At 36.7% G+C, this 22,284-nt stretch overlaps 1 protein-coding gene across 3 annotated transcripts in view; it reads right to left on the bottom strand.

The window, feature by feature from the left end:
• drp2 (dystrophin related protein 2) overlaps positions 1-22,284 on the bottom strand; it is a 199,013-nt gene that overhangs the window by 135,756 nt on the left and 40,973 nt on the right. For 2 of the 3 annotated variants that reach the window (XM_048175714.1, XM_048175717.1), the window contains exon 2: positions 6,135-6,279. The exons of the other annotated variant lie outside the window; for it this stretch is intronic. In XM_048175714.1, coding sequence (XP_048031671.1) covers positions 6,135-6,279 — 145 coding nt within the window. The remainder of the gene's footprint in view (positions 1-6,134; positions 6,280-22,284) is intronic. 3 annotated transcript variants of the gene reach the window in all.

Below are 22,284 nucleotides of genomic sequence, written 5' to 3' on the forward strand. Positions count from 1 at the left end.
CCACACCTGTAAGACCTTAGTTAATCTTCGGAACACAAATTAAGATATTTAAAAATTTTAAGACGCCGATTTTAAATATGTTTTTAGTACATTAATGGATCTTGAGAGAGGAAATGTCATTGCTCCCTACGAAGGCCTCACGGAGCCATCGGATTTGAACTAAATATCTTAATTTGTGTTCCGAAGATTAACGAAGGTCTTACGGGTGTGGAACGGCATGAGGGTAAGTAATAAATGACAGAATTTTCATTTTTGGGTGAACTAACCCTTTAACTTTATTTTCCTTTTTGAAGTGATTTCAATCAATATTTCAAGCAATTCAAAACCAGCTCGGCTTTAATATATTGGGCCGATAACAATAACATTACAAATTACACATATTGGCTGATACCGATATTGTGGTCAATATATCATGATTCAGGGTATCTGGTTCATGTACTTTTGCGTCCATTCCTTTTTCGTTTTTTAACCACGTCAAGAAAAACAGAAAACGAACGGTTGTTGTATTTTTAAATGCTATGGTGAATACCAAAATTTTAAATTCAAACCGAATACACAAATTTCATGTGCACAAAATAAATATTGACTTCTTTTCAGATTTTTGTTTATTACGTTTTGCATCTTTATAAACCAAAATTAAGAAATGTCAATTTACAAGTTTTCTTTTGTAAAATTGTTGTTTCTCCCACACTTTCGAGAGCCATGTCTCTGAAACATGATAATACTTGACTTGAATTCGACCCCATTCTCACTCACGAGGGGTCCGATACTGCCGCATGTCCAAGAGAATACAGACCAGTATGTCCCGCTTCATCCGGCGACTGCAAATTCACTACTTATACGCATATGAACACAATTAACATGTTAAGCATTTTCCTTGAAAATAAAACACAGTTATGAAGAAAACGCTTAATGCTTTAAGACACTTAAATGACCAATAAAGATATGCAGACAAGCAGGTCAGGCCGAATATGAAGGCAAAGCGCTTACAACGTTGAGCATAGGCTATAGAAAACGTTATAACCCCTTAACATAACGTTGCCGTTGTCTTAGCCTTAGATGTTGTTGATGACAAAAAAAAATATGCAAGAAAATAGGTTCTCCCTTGTTGTTGTTTTAGTAGGATTAAGCCACGTAAAGTGTTAATGTCCCAGCGACGTGGCTGTAACGCATTGCTTTCAATGAGAATTGAGAAACATTTCATGTCAAACCTCCACTGAGGCAAAGGGCATGGGAATTTTGTCTTCATGAAAATTACATATTAGGGTATAATTTTGTCATCATAACAAATGTTGGTATATTTTCAATTTGAATAGCATAGCATGGCTATAAAGTGACTCCTAATCCCAAACAATTTCTCAATATAAAACAATATAAAACACAGAACCAGACGAAAAAGTAAGAGTAATTTAGATGACGTTTTGGCCTTTATTCATATAAAACAGAGTAAAAAGCAAAATGACTGGATTGAGACCACAAGCGGGAACTCGATCATGTTAGAGCGCTAAACAAGAAGCTATAAGGTTTAGAAATGTAATGTTTAGGTTAAAATATAAATGTAAAAATAATAATAATAGTAATTTAATGAATGAAAATTAATCAATGTCATTTAGGCAGGCTCTTGAAGTGAGTCATTGACGCCAGAGGAAAAGGCACTAGAGGGCGCTTTAGCGTCTGTGTGTATGACGCAAAACACTGTAAATTAAATTTAGCTTTTTTACATATTAAAAAACAAGTTGTATATCTTTTATATAATTTTTAACAAAATAATAATCTCGCATAAGGAAAATGGTCCGTGTACGTTTTGATAGTTTGTTTTCCAATTTGAAATGAAATACGCAGAAACGAGAAAACGGTCGTTTCCCGTTTTTTCGTTTGTTAAAAAAAAAACGGGAAAACGAGATTTTGACTCGATTTTCGTTTTTTTCGGGTCACGGATAGAAAACGGAAACACGACTTCAAAACTCGTTTTCCACATATGGGCAGTCATTACACGCCCCTTTCAGCCGATTGGTCTATCAAATCTGAGCCAGTGACGTCATCTTCAGTTCGTTCAACAAAATAATAGTCCTCTGCCGCTATATCAGTAGATGTCATAAATTGGCTTTCTTCTGTGCAACCTAACGCGTATTTCACAGAAATATGTTTGCACAGATAAAAAGTTTAAAAAACCTACAGTAAATTTAATTAAGTCTGTTTTTAAGCTGTCATTGTGTTTTTAAAATGTAAAATGTAAATGCCTCTACTCTAGGCCTACATCTGTTACCAAGCGCATGCCATCCTTTGGGCTACTACCACCGATCAATAGGCTATACATAATGATAGACTATTCTCTATTATAGATCAGTGGCTAGTGCACTCATTTTTTTGTCTTATTTTAATGTTTTGTTTACATTTTATACATTTAAGTTCAATCATTTAGCAGACGCATTCCTTGCAGTAGACTATGCAGTCATATTAGAAAATAGGCTATCCACTAGGTGGCTACACCTAATAACGTTATCACCATCGGGGGGCTTTTTAGTTTTCCTTAGCTTATAAATAGCCATACAGATTTTATCTCTTAAATTAAACACTTTTATGAACACAGTGAACATTATTATGTCACAGTTTTCTTGCTATCCTCACTTTTTCTGTCTTTCCTTCGCTTTTGAATGAATTAGCTATAACATTTTACTTTCAATTTCGATTTAACGGCTATTGGCGATTCTGCGTCAATTGCTTTAGTGGACACCAGCAAAACAAAAACTGTCGTATATTAAACATAGAACTTTTATTATCTTCGTAATTATTTTATTATCTTTTATCATCTTTGTAATTATTTTATTTTGTAAATATTCGTGGCTTAAACAGCGGGAAAATTTACTGTATGCAGTTCTGTGGATGTTTTGAAAAACTTAAACTAAACGAAAATTATTGTTGCCTTGTCAATATAATTTCTGTTTTTCCCTCTGACTTTAAACTGACGCGATCATCGTTTCATTAACCAACAAGATTATATTAAATTAGAATTAAACGAAATTTGATAAATGTCTGTGAATCATTAAACAAATCCCAGGGGTTTAGTTTTAGCCTACATGAACAAATAGCAGAATAAACAACAGAACATGAGGATCCATCATCATCACGCACCTGCAGCGCTTCTGTGAACGGAGAACAAAGGATTCAATTATATAAAATAAATAAGTAGCCTATGCGCGAAATTTATTTCACTTAAGTAATTAACATATTACCAAAATGAAAGGGGAAAAAATGCGACAATATGAGTGTCGGTTCATTTTTGAGAAGTTCACAGAAAGGAAACCGAGACAGCAGAAAATTTCTTTGTTTATTTTACGAGCAATGTTTTTTTTTTATTGTGAGTGTACAAAAATAATAGGCCTATTTAACCCTTCACAGATTCGAATGGTGTTACATATATTTGACCATAAATGTCTGAGTATTTTAAGTTGTTTCCGCTTTTATAAGAAAATTCAAGTGAACGCGTCGGCGCCTCACGCGCACAACATCAGTTTTAGTAACTTGACATAACAGCCTGTTAACTGTCAAAATTCAACCAAATATATAAAAAGTTATACTGCTCATTTTAAGTAGTCTGTGTACAATAAAAGCATTTAAATAATAAATATAGTTTAGCCTCCAAATCGTGATTATTGAAACATTTGGATTTGTGTCAAATTAGAGAGGTAGCCTATAACGCCGGTTTCTGTTTCAGTTCAGCTTTAAATTAATTAGTTTTGGCTTAACATTTATATATTATTTTTGTGATAACTAAAATAGCTATGTAGCTGTAATTTTGATCTTTAATGTTTGATCTTTACATATTCCCTCAATCTTTTAACCAAAGGGTTATTAACATTAGCCTATATTCAGCAGGCAATGTTAGGCTATATAAAATAAATAAATAAAGAGAGATGAGCTATTGTTCGTTTTTCAAAATTGCTTACACTACTTATTTATTGTGATTTATTCTATTTATTCAAAATAGAATAAAATAAAAACTGTAGTTTTTTTTTTTTTTTTTAAATCTGTGCTTTTCATCCGGTCCTCTGTGTGGGTAGTGCAGTTTCACTATGCATATTAAACTATAAACAGCATTACAACAGTCTGTGTGCTGATTAACATTTCTGAAATAAATATTTCTGTGAAATAGGCTACGCGTTAGGTTGCACAGAAGAAAGCCGATTTATGACATATAGCGGCAGAGGACTGTTATTTTGTTGAACGAACTGAAGATGACGTCACTGGCTCAGATTTGATTGACCAATCGGCTGAAAGGGGCGTGTAATGACTGCCCACATGTGGAAAACGAGTTTTGAAGTCGTGTTTCCGTTTTATATCCGTGACCCGGAAAAAACGAAAATCGAGTCAAAATCTTGTTTTTCCGTTTTTTTTAACAAACGAAAAAACGGGAAACGACCGTTTTCTCGTTTCTGCGTATTTCATTTCAAATTGGAAAACAAACTATCAAAACGTACACGGACCGAAAATTAGCTTGTATCTGCTCATTCTATTCATCAGTAATAAAGAAACCGCATTTTCCATACTTCAGTTCTGGTATAAATAAGGAAAAACGAATGGACGCAAAAGTACACGGACCCGGACCGTATCTTCTGTTAATTTTTTGATTTAAAATTGAAATCGTAAAAATTAAAAAAAATGGCACCTTTTTCTTTTTTTTCTTTTTTTAAATAAAACAAAAAACAAGATTTCGGCTTGATTTTTCCTTTTTTTGTTCAGGGGTAGTAAATGATCCACCGTGTAAATCCCACTCCTCTGATCTCAAGAAGCGCTCTAACAACTGATTGTATGCAGTCTTTAGCCTCCTTGTTAGAGCGCCCGACTCCCATGCCAGCGGACCCGGGTTCGAGTCCCACTTTAGCTTGTCAGTGATTTGCTTGTCTGGCTGTTTGATGAGAAAGACATTAAATGTAGTTACAATAAACACGTTAAGAATCCATAGCAGTGGAGGACTATTATTCTGCTGTGCAGAACTGCGGAAGAACTGATGATGGCACAGTTTAATGTTTGGTTGACCAATCAATGGAAAGGAGTGTTTCATTCCCACCCACATGTAGAAATCAAATATTCAAGTTGTTTAGATCATTTTCTACCCCTGAACAAAAAACAAAAAAATCAAGCTGAATTCTTTTTTTTTTCCGTTTTGTTTGAAAAAAATGAAAAAGGTGTCATTTTTATTTTTTTCTGATTTTAATATTAAATAAAAAAAAAACAAATGAACAGAAGATACCCTGATTATCATGCATCCCTAATTTCTTTTCATTGAATTACATAATTACAAATTAAAATTTGGTATCCTGCATCCAGTTTGCTCGATTCAATTTAATCCACATTCTGAAATGGAATTTAAAAAGCATTTGTTATTCAATTTTCAATGGCACACAACTCTGGATTACATTGCAAGTGGCATCATGTAAATACAGGTGTCTAGTCGTTACATGCAAACTATGTCAAGGAGACAACCACAAACACCAAAAAAAACTCGCCAGTTCAACTTGCTGAGAGCATCAGCCAGTTAACAGAGAAATAAAGAACACAAAAAATTATATAATCAGCTACTTTTTATGAGTAAAGCACATACTTTTTAAGGTAACATTCCCCAACTAATAAGTTCACCGTTCTGAGCAGGATGAGAAAGAAGTTTGCAAAAAGTGAAAGAAGAAAGAGAAGAAACAGGTAAACTCACAAAGACACAAAGTCTTTTGTTTACAAAGCCAGTCTCAAGCGGTTCCCCATATTGGGTTTGGTAAAGTATTTTTGAAAGACACCAAATGCTATTGGCTTAGTCACAAAGGTCTCTTCTCCTAAAGAGCGTCCTTTGAAAATTCACAGGTGACATGTAGCCAAGCAGGCAGCTCTAAAATGACTGATATCCCTTACAGTTGCTTGGCTTTGAAAGATGAATGAACAAAAACAAACAAAAAAAAAAACTCTGATCACCACCCTGGAGATTTGAGCAGAGCCTCAATGACAAACTGGTCTGTAGAAACAAGCTCAGTCTAGAAAGACTCAGGACTGTGGGTACACAAACTAAAGAGGGGGGAAAAGTGTGATCTCTTCTCACCCTCTCTCGAATATAGAGACGGCTACAATTTACACTTGAAATTAATTACCCAGCTGTGAGGACGTGATTGACGTGTCGGCAGGTTCCTGGTGTCCGAGGCAGCGTGGAGAGGAGGCGTTCTCCAGAAGCCAGGAGCAGCTAGTGGAGTGGAACGGAGAGGAGGAGAAGACCTGGCAATTTGCGTATCCAGGGACCTACAGGAAGAAGAGGATCATATCGTCACCTTACTGCCAGAGAGAAGATGCGATAAGAGACTAAAGCGAACAGGAAATCAAACAGCTGCTCATTGCTTCCCCATGAAACTCTTGGATCTGGGCTGCATGCCAAGGCAATGTCCCACAAATGAAACTCAGCCAGGGATACCAAGCTTTCCCACTTCAGAGCTTGACATTATGCTGCTGACCAGGCCTCCTAGTTGTGCTAATCTGGCTAATGGCTAAGCAGTGGAGACTCTTATCAGGGAACAACACGCTTTGTCCACACAGTCCAAACCGCCATCCAAGCTCACACATGGCCGATGGCAGGAAAGCTAGGCAGACGGTGAGCGAATGCCAATGAGCGTTGCCGGCCAAGCTGAGATTTCATTACTTCCTGGACGTGCTCTCGAGCCACAAACAGCTGTAGGTTGTGCCCGAGGTCTGCCACCTGTGCCGAGTTCCTCTTTAATCCCTAAAGTCTCTTTGCCGCCTAAACTTTAAGGGTGTCAATGTGCACAAATCCCATTTCGGTAGTGGATAAGGGACATAGTTCCAGCTACAAAAGGGCTACGTGAAGCTGCGTCACTCACCTACAAAACAGTCTGCACAAAGTACATAGGTGAGCATAAATTGTGAAGTTCAAAACAGAGGCATAAAAGTTTCATTTGCAGCTGGTAGGTAGTAACTAGCCAAGGCAATGAGACCAGCTATTTCAGAGCTGTAGCTTTCATTCATAATTTAGATTATAGTTTCAGCTGAGAGTAAAAGTCGCTCTCTGTTTCCCAATGTCCCTGTCTCTTGTCATGCATACAAGGCTGTGGTGTCACTTAGCTGTGTGTGAGTGAACTGATATGTGCAGGGGCTCTAGAAACACAGGCCAAATGAGACCAGGAACCAGAGTTCCTGAGGGCTTTCCCTCTTCTCACTGACAAGCAACAAGAAGTCATTAATTTTAACATCTAAAGGTGGGGGGGGGGATCTATTATTTTTTGTGTGGTATACAATGGTGTTAGATTTCTTGTACATTCTCCAATGTACAATTATATGTGGCCTCTTTAGTGTGATTTGGAATGTGGTATATCTGAGACTGTAGCCCCCTTATTCTGTGTAACACAAAAGAAGATATTTTGACTAATGGCTTGTGCTCATAACAGAAGTTTTAAAATGTTTCAAAACCATCTCATTATAACTGAATGAGAGCAAAGACAATTGAGGTGAAAGGGCTATTGAGTCCTAAAGTAACTACCATTCAAGAATCTAGCACTATTTAAGAGACAGTTGACCTGAAACCATCATAGGACCCCATTGACATCAAAAACAACATTGTGTCCCCATTCTTTAAAATATCTTCTTTTGGTTTCACAGAAAGCCATAAAGAAAGAAAAAAAATGATATGGGTTTGCAAGTAAATTAGAGGCATGCACAGGCTTTAAACCGAGGCCCGAACCCGGCCCGTACCCGAGATTGTTTGACCCGACCCGACCCGAACCCAAAATCCATCGCTATAGAGATGTACCATTCTTGCTTTCACAAGCCAAGACAGCTTTGTAAGACCTACACTGCACATAACCGCTGAGCTGTTTATTGGTTGAATGACAAGATCATATTGTACAACTTTTAAATAGACCGAAACAACAAGCTAAGTAGTAGAAACAACAAACAGAGGCCATTTGACATGCTATCGCACCTCATTTCATTCTGCACTCAGTCATGTATCATATCGTACAATGTTTTAAACATTTAAATACACATATGAAATAAAATAATATAAAATGTGTATGATGTAGTGTTTTAGATGATATTAGCCTACTCTTGACAAAGCTGATTTCTGAGAGATGCAAGAGAAACGCGGCTATTTGATTTACGAACGCGCTTGGCTCATTTAATTCGTTGCAGGCCCGGATTGGCTAATCGGGAGCACCATGAGAATTCCCGGTGGGCCGGTCAGTTTATTTGGCTGCGAGGGCCGGTGTTGTCATGGCACTGGGTTGAAATATGGATGCTCTAGAAGCTGTGGACGCGGCCAAATGTACTAAGCTGAGTAGCCTAACTTTTTCCTAAAAACCATTCAGTGACGGATTTAGGCCTGGGCGGCCCAGGGCGGCACGGGGCACCCGCGCAAGAAAAAACAAACAAACGAATGCGCGATCGGGTTTTTACAGCTCATTTGCACGCAACGTCAATGATATCATGTCACTCGGTGGGTAAATGAACCTGGTCGGGAGGGACTCGGAGTGTGCGCTCTGAGGAGACAACTTAATCAAAAGTACACGAGAAGAAGGGATGAGGTGACGTCTGTAGGGACAGTGGGACAAGTTCTAAATCAACACTAAATTATGGTAAGGCAAAAGGTCTAAGCCCCCGGAGGCCGATTTAAGTAACGTAAATAAATAAAAAGGAAGAGGGGAAACACGCAAAAGATAAAGGCATGTATGCATCTTACTCATATCGTAATAATAGTAGGCAAATAATAAAATATGGCCTATCACTTATGTTATGTTGCTTGCTATGCTATTACACATTGGCCAACAATATTCATTTTTCTGTCCAACTAGCTTAACCAGATAGTAAAATGTGATTTTTGTAACATTTTTGTACGTTTTAAACAAACGTAGGCTAATGGCCTACTTTAATATTTTACTGTAAAGTTGTGCAATTTTGTAGGATTTATGGTATTTTGTGTTATTTATTTGCCTCAATTTGTAATAATTTAAGTATATACATTTATATAAAATAGCAAAATTTTATGTTAAATCCACTTTAATAAAGATCTACATTTCTAAATTTCATTCATAGTGATAGACATGAAAAATGTGCCTGGGTTTAGTGGACGATTACTGCCATCTACTGGAAAGCAAACACTTAATTAAATTAAAATTAAAATAACATGAATTTTTAACTACAGCCACTAGATGGCTAGAGAATTAATCAATGGTTCACATTATAAAATCATTATTATAACTATAAAAATAACTCTATATCAAATTTTAGCTTTTTTTGTACTATCATTTGTACTATCATGGGTATTTGAATATATTTTTGAAAAATACAATTATTTAAAAGGTTGTAGAGAACAGTGCACTATTGCAGACTTATATACTGAGGTTTTAATTACATTATTTTAATATAGTCAGTCATGAATTAAAGTGGGCCGGTCTAAGGCATGAAACTCCAGGGCTGAAAATGAGTCCCAATCCGGCCCTGATTCATAGAGTTTACATTATTCGTCAATGATATCATACAATGTTTAAAACATTTAAATATGCATGTCAAATACTGTAGTATTTTACAGTAGACCTACTCTTGACAAAGCTCTGATTTCTGAGACAGACGGCAGCGCGGCTATTCGATTTGTGGCTGCTCTCAGTAGTCGTTCACTTCACACACATATTGTGAAGCCATTTTAGATGCTTGTGTATAAATTTGTGCTATCCCCTGGCTCACCTCACCTGTTATTTGGTAGAATTTGTTGTGCTGCTTTCCCTGCATCATTTGGCACTATAATATGTTTTCCCTCAGTAATTGTTTGCCTTATCGCACTCATAGGTTTGAGTGTTGTGTTGTGACCGAAAGAGTGCGCAAGAGCACATGTGCAAAACAGTTAACATATCTAAATGTGAATTATAAATGTGCTCCCATTCTCGCACGCTCTTTCAAGCACAACACAGAAGACAGCACACAAGGCTTATATAACAGCCTATATAGATTTTCTCAGTTACAGACCCGAATCCGAAGCTATTCATGAAAACTTAACCCGAACCCAACCCGAAACCCGCGGGGCGGTTTGCAGACCTCTAGAGTAATTGATGACAGAATTTGTTTTTTTTATTATTTTGGGGTGATCTATGGGTTTGGGTTGAGTAAATGATGATAGAATGTTCATTTTTGGGTGAATTAGCCCTTTAAAACTCCAGAATGTCCCGTTCGCCTCTGCTCCATCCCTAAGCATTCAACCAGCTGAATCGAAAAGCATTTTAAAACCTATCTGTGCATTCTCACCAACAAGAAGTCTCGGGTGGCCTTGAAGTGAAACTTGGAAAAAGTGAAAGAGATGGAGACAGTACGGCAAAGGGCGAGTAACTACAGTGAAAAACACTCAGGCTGTGTACCGGCTTGCACCAAACTGTGCCGCAAAGGACCAACAGCGTTTAGTCATAAACTACACAAACAGAGCGCTTGTCACTTTAAGTAGGGCACCATGCTGAAGTGCATTTACCACACAAACTAATTCATCATTCACCATGTTAACTCCTCGGTCATTCCCTTTGTGCCCTGATAATGAACCATTTTGTTGCTAGGAATTGAGAGTGTTCATTCAGATAAACTTCAACATGGCTTCAAGAGCATGAAATGCTTGTAGATGGAGGGTCAAATCGAATAAAAAAAGTTCACTTACAGTGTAGATTGTCACAAACGTTGTTTAAAGGGAGTCAGGCTTATACTCAGCACTTTGAATGCTAAAAGGGTAAAAACCTTGGGAAGTGCAGGATAAAAGAGCAATCTTCCTCAGGTCAGCCTAGTTGAATAAGTAATCAAAAGGCTGTCACTTACACGTGATGCACCGGTTTGACCTGAATGGCTCTAATGGATGTCACTCTATTTGCAGATAATAGGGTATACAGACCTAGCAGAGGGTAATGTAATTAAAGAACAACCCACTAAGAGCACATAATGTGCTTGCCCATCAGCCAGCCAGAGAGAGAAACACAGATAGGCTAGAGTGTGCATTTATGTCAGCGAAAGAGACATACAGTAACAGAAAAATAAAAAACGGAGGCAGTTTGAGAGGAAGAGAGTGGTAGGTTGGTAGAACAGAGTGCATCTCGAGAAGTGCCTCCTGCCACTCTCACTTACACAAAGCCACGTCAGCGTCCCCAAGGTTACCATCTGCCTCTCAGCAGAGTGAGGCAGCTCTCCACGATCCACACTTAATCACCGCGCAACCTCTTATACACTCATTTCCTGTCTTTGTCAGAGGAGGATGCTCCTAACAGAGGGGATTTTTCAAAGTGCTGATACGCACAGTGGCTGTCTAACTCATTACAACAAACATGAGTCTTCCCATTCACACCGCAGTCTTGCTTGTTCTGAGGAGCTTTGTTTCAACTAGCCACTGGCACACTGGAATCAATACATCAAAAGCTTAAGCAGCTAATGAACCGAAACATGGTGGAAATGAGAGCATTCAAGGCAGAAAGAATGGATTAGAATATTATAGGGCAGAGGTCCTGTATATCATTTTTGATATTGAGGTAAGGGTAGCACTAATATGCCATATTGCAGCATATAAACTTGGGAAGGGATGACATTTCGCGAAAAGTCCGAGCTATTTATGGTGCGAAAAGTGTTTTTCCTGAATCAGTCTTAAGCCTAAGGTCTATTTTCTTTGTTATCAGAAAATAATGGTGGAGAATTCCCTCTCGGTATGGCTGCTGCTTCCTCATTCCAAGTTTATTTTCAGGAGGCAAGTTATTTCTTTGTTATCAGTTTCCAGAGAGAATAAAATATGTGCATATTTACCACTGTGAGACCTCTACAGTCAAGCTAGCCGCCTCAGTACTGGTGCACAAGAACATACAACCCACATTACTTTGTGTTTACACCAGTGGTCAGATTTGAACGAAACAAACATATACATACAGTACAGCAGCATTTACATACACCCACATCTTTAAATATATATTCTCACATATGTTTTAATGCAAAACGTTTCCACTCTAGCTGGAAAGACCCTCATTACCCATCTCATGTCAATTCAAGTCAAGTCATCTTCATTTATATAGCTCTTTTACAATACAGACTGATTCAAAGCAGCTTCACAGTGATAATAGGAAAATTAAAGGTGCCATCGAACATTTTTTTACAAGATGTAATATAAGTCTCAGGTGTCCCCTGAATGTGTCTGTGAAGTTGCAGCTCAAAATACCCCATAGATTTTTTTTTTATTAATTTTTTTAACTGCCTATTTTGAGGCCTAATTAGAAATGCGCCGATTCAGGCTGCGGCCGCTTTAATTGCTCGCGCTCTCCGGCCCCTCCCGAGCTCTCGACTCTATTATTGCATAAACAAAGTTCACACAGCTAATATTACCCTCAAAATTGATCTTTACAAAGTGTTCGTCATGCAGCATGTCTAATCACGTAAGTATGGTATTTATTTGGATGTTTACATTTGATTCTGAATGAGTTTGATAGTGCTCCATGGCTAAAGCTAATGTTACACACTCTTGGAGAGATTTATAAAGAATGAAGTTGTGTTTATGAATTATACAGACTGCAAGTGTTTAATAATGAAAATAGCGACGGCTCTTGTCTCCGTGAATACAGTAAGAAACAATGGTAACTTTAACCACATTTAACAGTACATTAGCAACATGCTAACGATACATTTAGAAAGACAATTTACAAATATCACTAAAAATATCATGATATCATGGATCATGTCAGTTATTATTGCTCCATCTGCCATTTTTCGCTATTGTCCTTGCTTGCTTACCTAGTCTGATGATTCAGCTGTGCACAGATCCAGACGTTAATACCGGCTGCCCTTGTGTAATGCTTTGAACATGAGCTGGCATATGCAAATATTGGGGGTGTACATATTAATGATCCCGACTGTTACGTAACGTAAGTTTTTTGATTGAATCACTTCTGTCATAAGTTAAAGAGGATGAATGACGTTTTATTGACTCAGCCACACTCAAAAACACCTCCACGATTACTATATACATCCTCCTTATAACGCCCTCCACTGCATACACACAATGCCAGTGTATTATTCATGATTTGCATGCAGAAATGGAGCCTCACCAAAGGGGGTTTAAGTAAATAGATGAGCCTGAGGTGTGACCTCCCTTGACTTATGCACACTTCTCCCGCAATACGGAACCATCTTGGCAGGATACAGATTTACATTGAGCTCCAGCGTATCCAGGCCGCTACGCTACACTGCACGCACAAAGAGAAAAACATGAAAAGCTCAGCAGAGCCGGGTAATGAAAGATCATATGAAAGATTAGAGGACTAGCTTTACCATCTCAGATTTGCTCAACCTTTACAAGCTCTGATGTCTCCATAACTATATTGTAGAGGATAATGGTATGATAGGCATCATCTCCATCATCGACACCAAGTGAAGCATGGCAGAGAACAATAATCAGTCCGGTCACGTTAATATCCTCCATTCGGAAGCTATGAAACCCAATCGTGAATGTTTATGGGCTTTAAAGAATAATTATGATGCCACTTCATGTTATTAAAACTATAGATGTCACATCGTGGAATTGGCTTCTCACAAACATGGGTGTTTAATATGATAATATGATTTTAACAGCAGTGTCTTGGAGATACCAATGACACAAACAACATTTTTTTTAATTAACACCTTTCTACGACAAAATTCAAGTGTCTTAAAACAGTTTGCACCACAGATCCTTTTGCAATTTCATATGCATTAAACCTCATTTGAATATTCCGAGTTAAAAATGGAATAACTGCAAGTGTTCCAAGTTCCCCCATTAAGAAGAGGCACATCTCAGAGCTGTACATTACCTCATGTGTCTCCGCAGAAAGAGCCCATCAACTGCGTTCCAGCAGGAAAAAAACAGCTTTTATCGGCCTCAGCCCCTCTGTGGATTTGTGCCGTGATGAACTTGATGGAACAGTGAGGCTGATGGCTGCTACTTTCCACATCCAAACCCAATAGATATGGGGAGAGTGATGCACTTCAATGTGCATTCAGCGCCATTATCAGGCCTGTAATCACACTTATTTTTTCCCTAATGGAGTTTTGGTCGACTCTGTGAGATTGTTCTTTCTTTCAGGTCGATGGGAATACATCATGCTCATATTCTGGGTGATATTGATCTAGGACTAGTCAATAATGCCTTTTGGGAGATAAACAACAAACCATACCAACACATGCAGGAAACTGATATGTTTGTTAAAAGGGGAGACTCTATAAGGGAGGCCACATCCAAACCCTTTGATAAATAATGAAACGCAAGCATAATCCAAACAGTAATATATGGATAAACTATAAAAAGGGCATCTTAAGTGTGTTATTTTCAGAAGACATCAATATTAATCAGAAAGATCTCCCTGATAAAAAATTGAGTTGATGCATTGTTATTGCATCATATATTATTTTGTACAGCAAACAGGATCTTATACTAAATGAAGAAATGATCTCAGTACTCCTCAGATCAAAAACTGTGTGGAAATCAAAGCCTGGAGAGCTATATAACTACTTTAAAGAAGCCATAAATCATCAATGTTTAGACAGTTTTTTTCTTTTTTTTTTTGCGAGGAAGGAAGTTAAGGGGTACATTTGGTCTGTGCTCATCCATCTGGAGGCTTTGGACCATATGACAGCACACATGGACCAACTTCTCTCGTGATGAGCTGATGTCTTAAATCGGCAAAACTGAATTCATACTCAAAAAACTCTATACCAGCAAGTCAAAGGAAAGATAAAAGAACGGTATTTCAAAAATATTTTTCAAGACATATAATGCTATAAAGTGACTGGGGAGGAACAAATGGTTGCTTCATTCTGATTGGCCAATCATTGCATTCCGAGTTAAAATCAAGACGCTTTCGCTTCGCAGAACACCCGTTGGGGTTTATATTGCGATGATGACTGGATGACTGTGCATTATCTCTTCTTCAATACTGTTGAAATATCATTTTCAAGAAAGAGCTTCATCTTTGCCAGAAAATCTCTTGGCTGAACTTTCAAGAAATCATATTTTCACCACCTCAGGCAAAATAATATCAGAGCTGTAAATGCTGTATAAATTCGGGACCACCATAGTGGGATGTGCTTATCGATTCTTACACTCAAGTCCAATAATAAACACAGTAAATTTGGAATTTAAATGCTTAAAATTGGAATAGATAATTAAACTGAAATGGACAAGTAAGTAAATTCTGGAAGCATTACTTCATTTTGGTGTGCCTTGAAAAGAACCACATTTTAATTTAACAAAAAATAAAAATATTTGTAATCCATGGCCTTTCTTTTACAAAACATATTTTGTGCCAACAAATGTTTAAGGGGTGAAGGTACTAGTAAAGCATTTAACTAGCAAATATCACAGCACTACACCACATTATTTACAGCCAATATTCTTGTTTTGAGCCAAAAACAATATTTTATCTGTTAAAAAAATCTCATCTTGACTAGGGTCATTTAATTGTAAACCTGAAATAATAAATACTGTTAGAGAAACACCTGTTTGTACCAAATTTTATGATGTCAGTTCCTTAAATTTGTTTCAAAATCCTTTTAAAGGTGCCATCGAACGTTTTTTTACAAGATGTAATATAAGTCTAAGGTGTCCCCTGAATGTGTCTGTGAAGTTTCAGCTCAAAATACCCCATAAAGTTTTTAACTGCCTATTTTGGGGCATCATTAAATATGAGCTGATTTATGCTGTGCGGCCCCTTTAATTCTTGTGCTCTCCACCCACGGAGCTCACGCTTGCCTTAAACAGTGCATAAACAAAGTTTACACAGCTAATATAACCCTCAAATGGATCTTTACAAAGTGTTCGTTATGCATGCTGCATGCATGCGTCGGATTATGTGAGTATTGAATTTATTTGGATGTTTAAACATTTGATTCTGAATGAATTTGAGGCTGTGATCCATGGCTAACGGCTAATGCTACACTGTTGGAGAGATTTATAAAGAATGAAGCTGTGTTTATGAATTATACAAACTGCAAGTGTTTAAAAATGAAAATAGCGACGGCTCTGGTCTCCGTGAATACAGTAAGAAACAATGGTAACTTTAACCACATTTAACAGTACATTAGCAACATGCTAACAAAACATTTAGAAAGACCATTTAAAAATATCACTAAAAATATCATGATATCATGGATCATGTCAGTTATTATCGCTCCATCTGCCATTTTTCGCTATTGTTCTTGCTTGCTTACCTGCATAAAGTCTGATGATTCGGCTGTACTGCTCCAGACGTTACTGGCTGCCCTTGTCTAATGCCTTTTATAATGTTCATAATGTTCTAGAGTATTATGAGAAAGAGATCGACTTTAAACAAGCGTATTACCTGCATCTGATATTCTTCAGGTAAATCTTATATTCATAGTCAAAAAATCAGTTTAAATGTCCGCTTTGTCTTTGTCCTTTTAACATTTCAATTGATTTCCCATGATTTTCCTATAATTTTGTAACCTACCTAGAGATATGGTTAGGATTGTTACTTTTGCTGTATTTTTGCCACTGTTTGCACCATTAGAGTATGAATAAATACAGAATCTGTGTTTATATTTCAAATTTGTAATTGGTTTGAATTATTAATGTGTGCAATTATTATTGTTTGTCAGTACAGTTGCACTATTTAAACATTATCAGAACAATGCAGAATATTATTGTAAGTTTGGAAGCCACTATGAGTCAGGCTGTTAGCTGAGTTAGAAGAAAAGCTTTTACAAATTTACAAACCAAACATCATATTTATTAAAACATTTGATTTGATTATTTGTTCTTGAGCAGTTTCCCTGGTGAGCTCCTGATAAATTCATAAATGAAACATAAATGAAAACTAGCTATGGTAGAATAAAAATTTCATATTTCAGAATGTCAATAGTCATGGCTACATCCCATCATTCAGCAGGGTAAGGATACTTCAGGAGAACCTTAAAAACTTTTGAAGCTTAGAACTCCACCGCTTCATTCATTACTAATGAGTGTTTTCTGCTCATTTTGAGTTATATTTTACTTCTCAATTTGTATATTTTATTGTAACATGCATTGCAAGGTTATGCTTCTCTTGCACTATTAAAATCTTCTGTTTGCTGTTACCCTGCACTGTGAATTGAATTTAATATTTTCCTTGTAACCAAGAAGACTGTGCAAACATGCTTTCCAAAGTTTTTCGAACAAATACACAAGAAATGTCTCTCTCCAGTAAGTCTATTCCCACTCACGTCAGCTTGGGCACAACTGCAAACAAAATACATGCAACTTATATCACACCTCCTCTCCTTGAAATAGACAAACCTTGTTCCCTGCAGTGAGCTCTGCCTCATCATATCCAGTGTCACAGATGTCATGACACTCCACTCACAGATGTCATAAAGATGTTTCTGTCCACAAATCAAAAATCCTGCATTCAATCCTCTCTGCTATAAGTATTTATCCTGATGTCACTGAAATGACAGCATTACACGTGGGACCAGAGCTATGTAGAACTGACAATATGAGCTTAGTTAAGTTGATTGACATGTTGAAACACAGCCTATAAAATGATCATATTCAAGTGACATTTAAGGAAGTATTTATCCAAAAATGTACATTGTTATAATTTACTCTCCATCATCCAACTACAAACCTACACTGTAAAAAATGACCGTGATTTTAACAGTAAAAGACTGTAAAAATGCTGCGGTGAAAAACTGTCAATTGGTTTACAGAAAGCTTCCGTACTATATACGGTGAATAACTGTAATAGATCTAACGGTACATTTAATGTAATTTTACGGTAAAATACCGTTAAATTCACTGTTTTTGGAAGTGAAAAATAACAATTCATTGTAAAATTTACAGTGAAAAACCGTAAATTGACATTCCCACAATTCCCTGCGTGACACTTCACATTTGATATATTTTCGTTGTTTTTCTCATTTTTACATGGTAGATTTTACATCTAATGTTGTTAAATTAATGTTTATTGCATTTTTAAAATTTCATGCATGTTACCATGATGGTGTTTAGTGTGTGTGTGAATGACACTGTGTGCACCTTCTATATGTTAGTGTTGTCCTTCTCAGCTTGTGGAAAAGCTGCTTGTGATGAACTTTGATTCATCATGTGACTCTTATCACCACTGTGTTTGGTGACTGTCAGTGTATTATAAAGGTACAAAACAGATATTAGTACTTCATTAGGTTGGTAAATTAACATTATATCAGTTAATGAAATACGTTATTTTACCGTAAATTGAACAGATTTTTTTTTTTTACGTTGTTACTGTATTTTTTACGGTAAAGTTCTTACGTGTTGTTATTTCATCTGTGAGACAAAACAGCAGACATTTTGAAGACACTTCACACATCTCTTTCATACAACAGTAGTTTGTAGTATAATATATCTATTGTTTGGCTTCAAATAACACACAAGTACACTCTTAGAAAGAAGGTTCAGAAGAGTTCTACGCTAAAAGATTTTATAAGGACAAATGTGTTAACTGATTTCATAATACTTTCATGTTTATCAGTTTACTGCAATTTTTTTTCTAGTGTTTACAAGCCGTTTTATTTAGGGATACTCATACTTACATACTCATAATTAACAAGTTAACCGACAGTAAGAATTCTGACCAGTTTAAGCAATTTTTCAAGATATTTTGAAAACATTTGCTGCATGGTTAAAAAAACACACTACACATAAAATTGAGTTTTTGAGAGAGAAAAACATAAGTTGTTCCCCCCAATTTCACAACAAATCCTTTACATTTAACGATATTCAGAACAGAACAGGAATGAAAAATAAAAGTAGCAATTATAGACATGAAGCCAAGACAAATTTATTTAAAGTGAAACTGAAACAGGAACCGACATTGAGCTCATGTAGCCTACCTCTCTCATGAATCCAAATGATTCCATATTCGTTATGTATGCAGTATTTGGATGCTAAACTATTATTTATTAGCCTATGTGAACTAAGCTTTGTATTTCACTCGCCGTCTAATATCGACGTAAAATATCATCCTTCACATGCGCAAAAACGTGCTTGGCGTAGGGCAGTGGTTACACTGAACGGCCAAGACTACTACGAACTATTTAAATTGAGCAGTGTAACTTTTTATATGTTTGGTTGACTGTATTTTATTTTGATAATGAACAGGCAGTGATGTCAATTTAGCAATGCTAGTACTGATATGTTGTGTGCGTGCGAGTGAAGCGTCTGCACGATCACTGGAATTGTTTCCTTATATCATTCAAACTGTAAAAGGTTTACTTTTATTTCTGTTACTCAGAATAAAAACAAAACATTGTGCTTTTGTAAAATAAAATAAAAAACACAGTCTCGGTTTCCTTTCTGTGAATTTGTTTTTGGAGCATGTCACAAAAATGAACCAAAACTGAGCATTTACTACTAGTTGCACAGTTTTTTCTTTCATTTTTAATCTGTTAATTAAGTGAAATATATTTCAAATATTTATTCCTTTTATATATTTTTTTCTACATTCACACACTGTAAAAAGTTCAAGTTCAAAGTGTTTATTGTCATGTGCATAGACAGAAAGCTTGTTTCCCTGCACAATGAAATTCTTACTTTGCCGTCCACAATAAATGCCGTATAGTGAAGTAAAATAAATAAAAAATAAGAGCAATAAAAAGTAGAGGTAGTGCAGTTCTGAATAAAGGCAATAAAAAGTGAGGTAGTGCAGTTTTGAAAATAATAAATGTGCAAAAGCAAAAGTATAAATCAATGTAAACAGTTATGTCCATGATTGCAAACTCCTATCAGCTGTTTAGGAGTCTGATGGCAGAGGGGAAGAAAGAGTTCTTCAGAAAGAGAAAAAAGAATTGGTGGTTTAAAGCGGAACTCAGTAAAATTTGCGAAGCTCCCCCTACAGGTTCCTTCAGTGAATCATACTCCAAGCGCAGCTCTGGACTACAACGACTACAACACTCACCAGCACAGTAGTTTTGCAAATACAGTACACTCGATGGAGGTGGGTAATTTTCGAAATTGTCTTATAAAGTCATAATATATACATTGTTTTTGAATTACCGTAAAGCATTTTGTCACTCTCGCGTGAACGTGAACATGAGGCGAGATTGTTTTGGGTCGATGCAGCTCAACTTGCAAGTGCTGTATTCTAGCGTAGACGTGCCAGAGAGGGTTAGTGCTTGCCTCAAACACACCACTACAAGTCAGTTAACCATCGTAAGGACTTAGAAAACTATTTATGAAGGTAAAAAAAAAGTTACTTAGTTCTGCTTTAATTTAAGTTAATCGAAATTAAAAATTTGAGTTAATACAATGACGGCGATTGGTTTAATCAACAGAAACTCAAAATATTATGTTACCTGAACCACATTAATTATCTAAGTAGATTTGACAAAAGAAAAAATGTTGTGATAAATCATGAAAATAATTTTTTACAGTGCAGAAGAGCAAGATTCACATTGAATGACTGCACAATATAGGAAGAATCACCGACAACTCTGTCTGGTCCGCAAACTACGTTTCACAACTAAACACACGAGAAATGATGAGGAAATAACGCAAGATCACGCATACGTGAGACCAGAGATCTCGCATGAGACTGGAATTGTTATTAAAAAAGTTAGCCCGCAAGAAGCTTGCGATCCAAATTATCTGTGCGCTGATTTGCAGCGAAAAGGAGAAAAAGAAAAAAAGATTATGGTCGAGGAAATGGTTGGGGAGACACGCGGAGCAAGGATTGTGTGTTCTGCAAAGAGAGTAGGAGGTAAATAAATAATTTTGCAATGTGCTGCTGTTGCGGCTGGTCAAGCAAATGTTTGTGCTTTTTTTCCATCTGATATATGTAAAGCTGATATTCTTGCTGATATTATGGTCTATAACCCCTCCCCGAACTTCTCGCTGCCCTGTATCTTGCTCTCTCATTGGCTGTAGGTCATCGTCGATGTAATTTTCAGACAGAACACATTTCACACAGCAGGATTTTGAATCGCAGACAGGTCCAGATATTTAGCATGCCAAATATCTCACGGGCGTCTGCGACGCATCGTCTATTCTCTTATAATGTGTCTTTGATAATTCATACTGCATGATTGTCACTTGCATGAACAATCACAGATTTGCCTCCGATTTCAGGCATTTGTCGGCGATTTTATACTCTTGTTGTTGTTAACTCTTGTTGTATGATGAATTTCCAATGGAGAAAAAATAAGCATACATGTTTGGAACAACAATATCAGAACTTTGCTGCGTAAATAATTACTTGATTAATGAAATTTACTTTGAACAATAAAATTCAGAGGACAAGAAAACCAATTCAATCTAGGTATTGATTTTAAGGCGCATCCTTACAAAGTAATAGGGGAGGAAGAGAGTCTCTCTGTAGTTGTCATGGACCCAAGATACCAAATCATTTACTCAGATTCCTGCAAGAGTGAGTTAAAAATAAACAAGATGCCATGACACCTCAAAAGAGAGTAAAGGAAGAAAAAAGCCTTACATATCATCTTCAATGAAACTGCACAAAAGAATGAAGATGATGCGATCAAACATCAGGCAAAAGCTAGAGAAGGAATCATCCTTATTCATGTCTCCGATTTCAGTAGTGGTTACGGATCTAAAGTATGTGATCAGAGATAGGAGAAATAGTGCACTCCACACACTTTTCTTTTTCCCAGAGTTCTGGAGACTTAGGCACTTTTGCACTTTCTCAAGTGCTCAGTCATCAGTCTCCCAAAGAGCACAAGGTTGGCAGGGTTTTTCCTACCGGTCACCTGCTGAACCTTGGCTCCATGTCCACTCAACATTTAAAGCCTTTAAGCTTGACAAACTCTGAACCCACTCCTACAAATACCTTACATATCAATCGCAAACTCTTCCAACCCATATGGCTGCAGTCAATAACACTGATGAACGCAAGGTTCCAAAAAGGTTTTTTGTTGTTATTGTTTTTTGTCATACTTAGTGAAGGTGAGTGAATTGAGAAAATGTAATAAACTAGCCATAAAAATTCATATATTTTGAAAATACACTATATATTATATAGATATAGACACACATACACTAAATGTTTTTAAAAAAAATGGGGGTTAGTAAGATTTTTTTATTATTAAAGCTGCAGTCTGTAATTTTTTTTTTTTTTTGGTTAAAAATGATTTAAAAACCAGCCAGTGTTCAAAACTATCTCCTTACCTTAGCCCGGTTAACAACAGTAAGCTTATAATAATGTTTTAGAATAAAATCGGTACTGGTGGATTTTCGCGGGAAATTTGAGCATGCAGCCGTTCGTCTTTGTGTCA

The sequence above is a fragment of the Megalobrama amblycephala genome, linkage group LG23 (genome assembly GCF_018812025.1).
Source record: "Megalobrama amblycephala isolate DHTTF-2021 linkage group LG23, ASM1881202v1, whole genome shotgun sequence".
In the NCBI taxonomy this organism is placed as follows: domain Eukaryota; kingdom Metazoa; phylum Chordata; class Actinopteri; order Cypriniformes; family Xenocyprididae; genus Megalobrama; species Megalobrama amblycephala.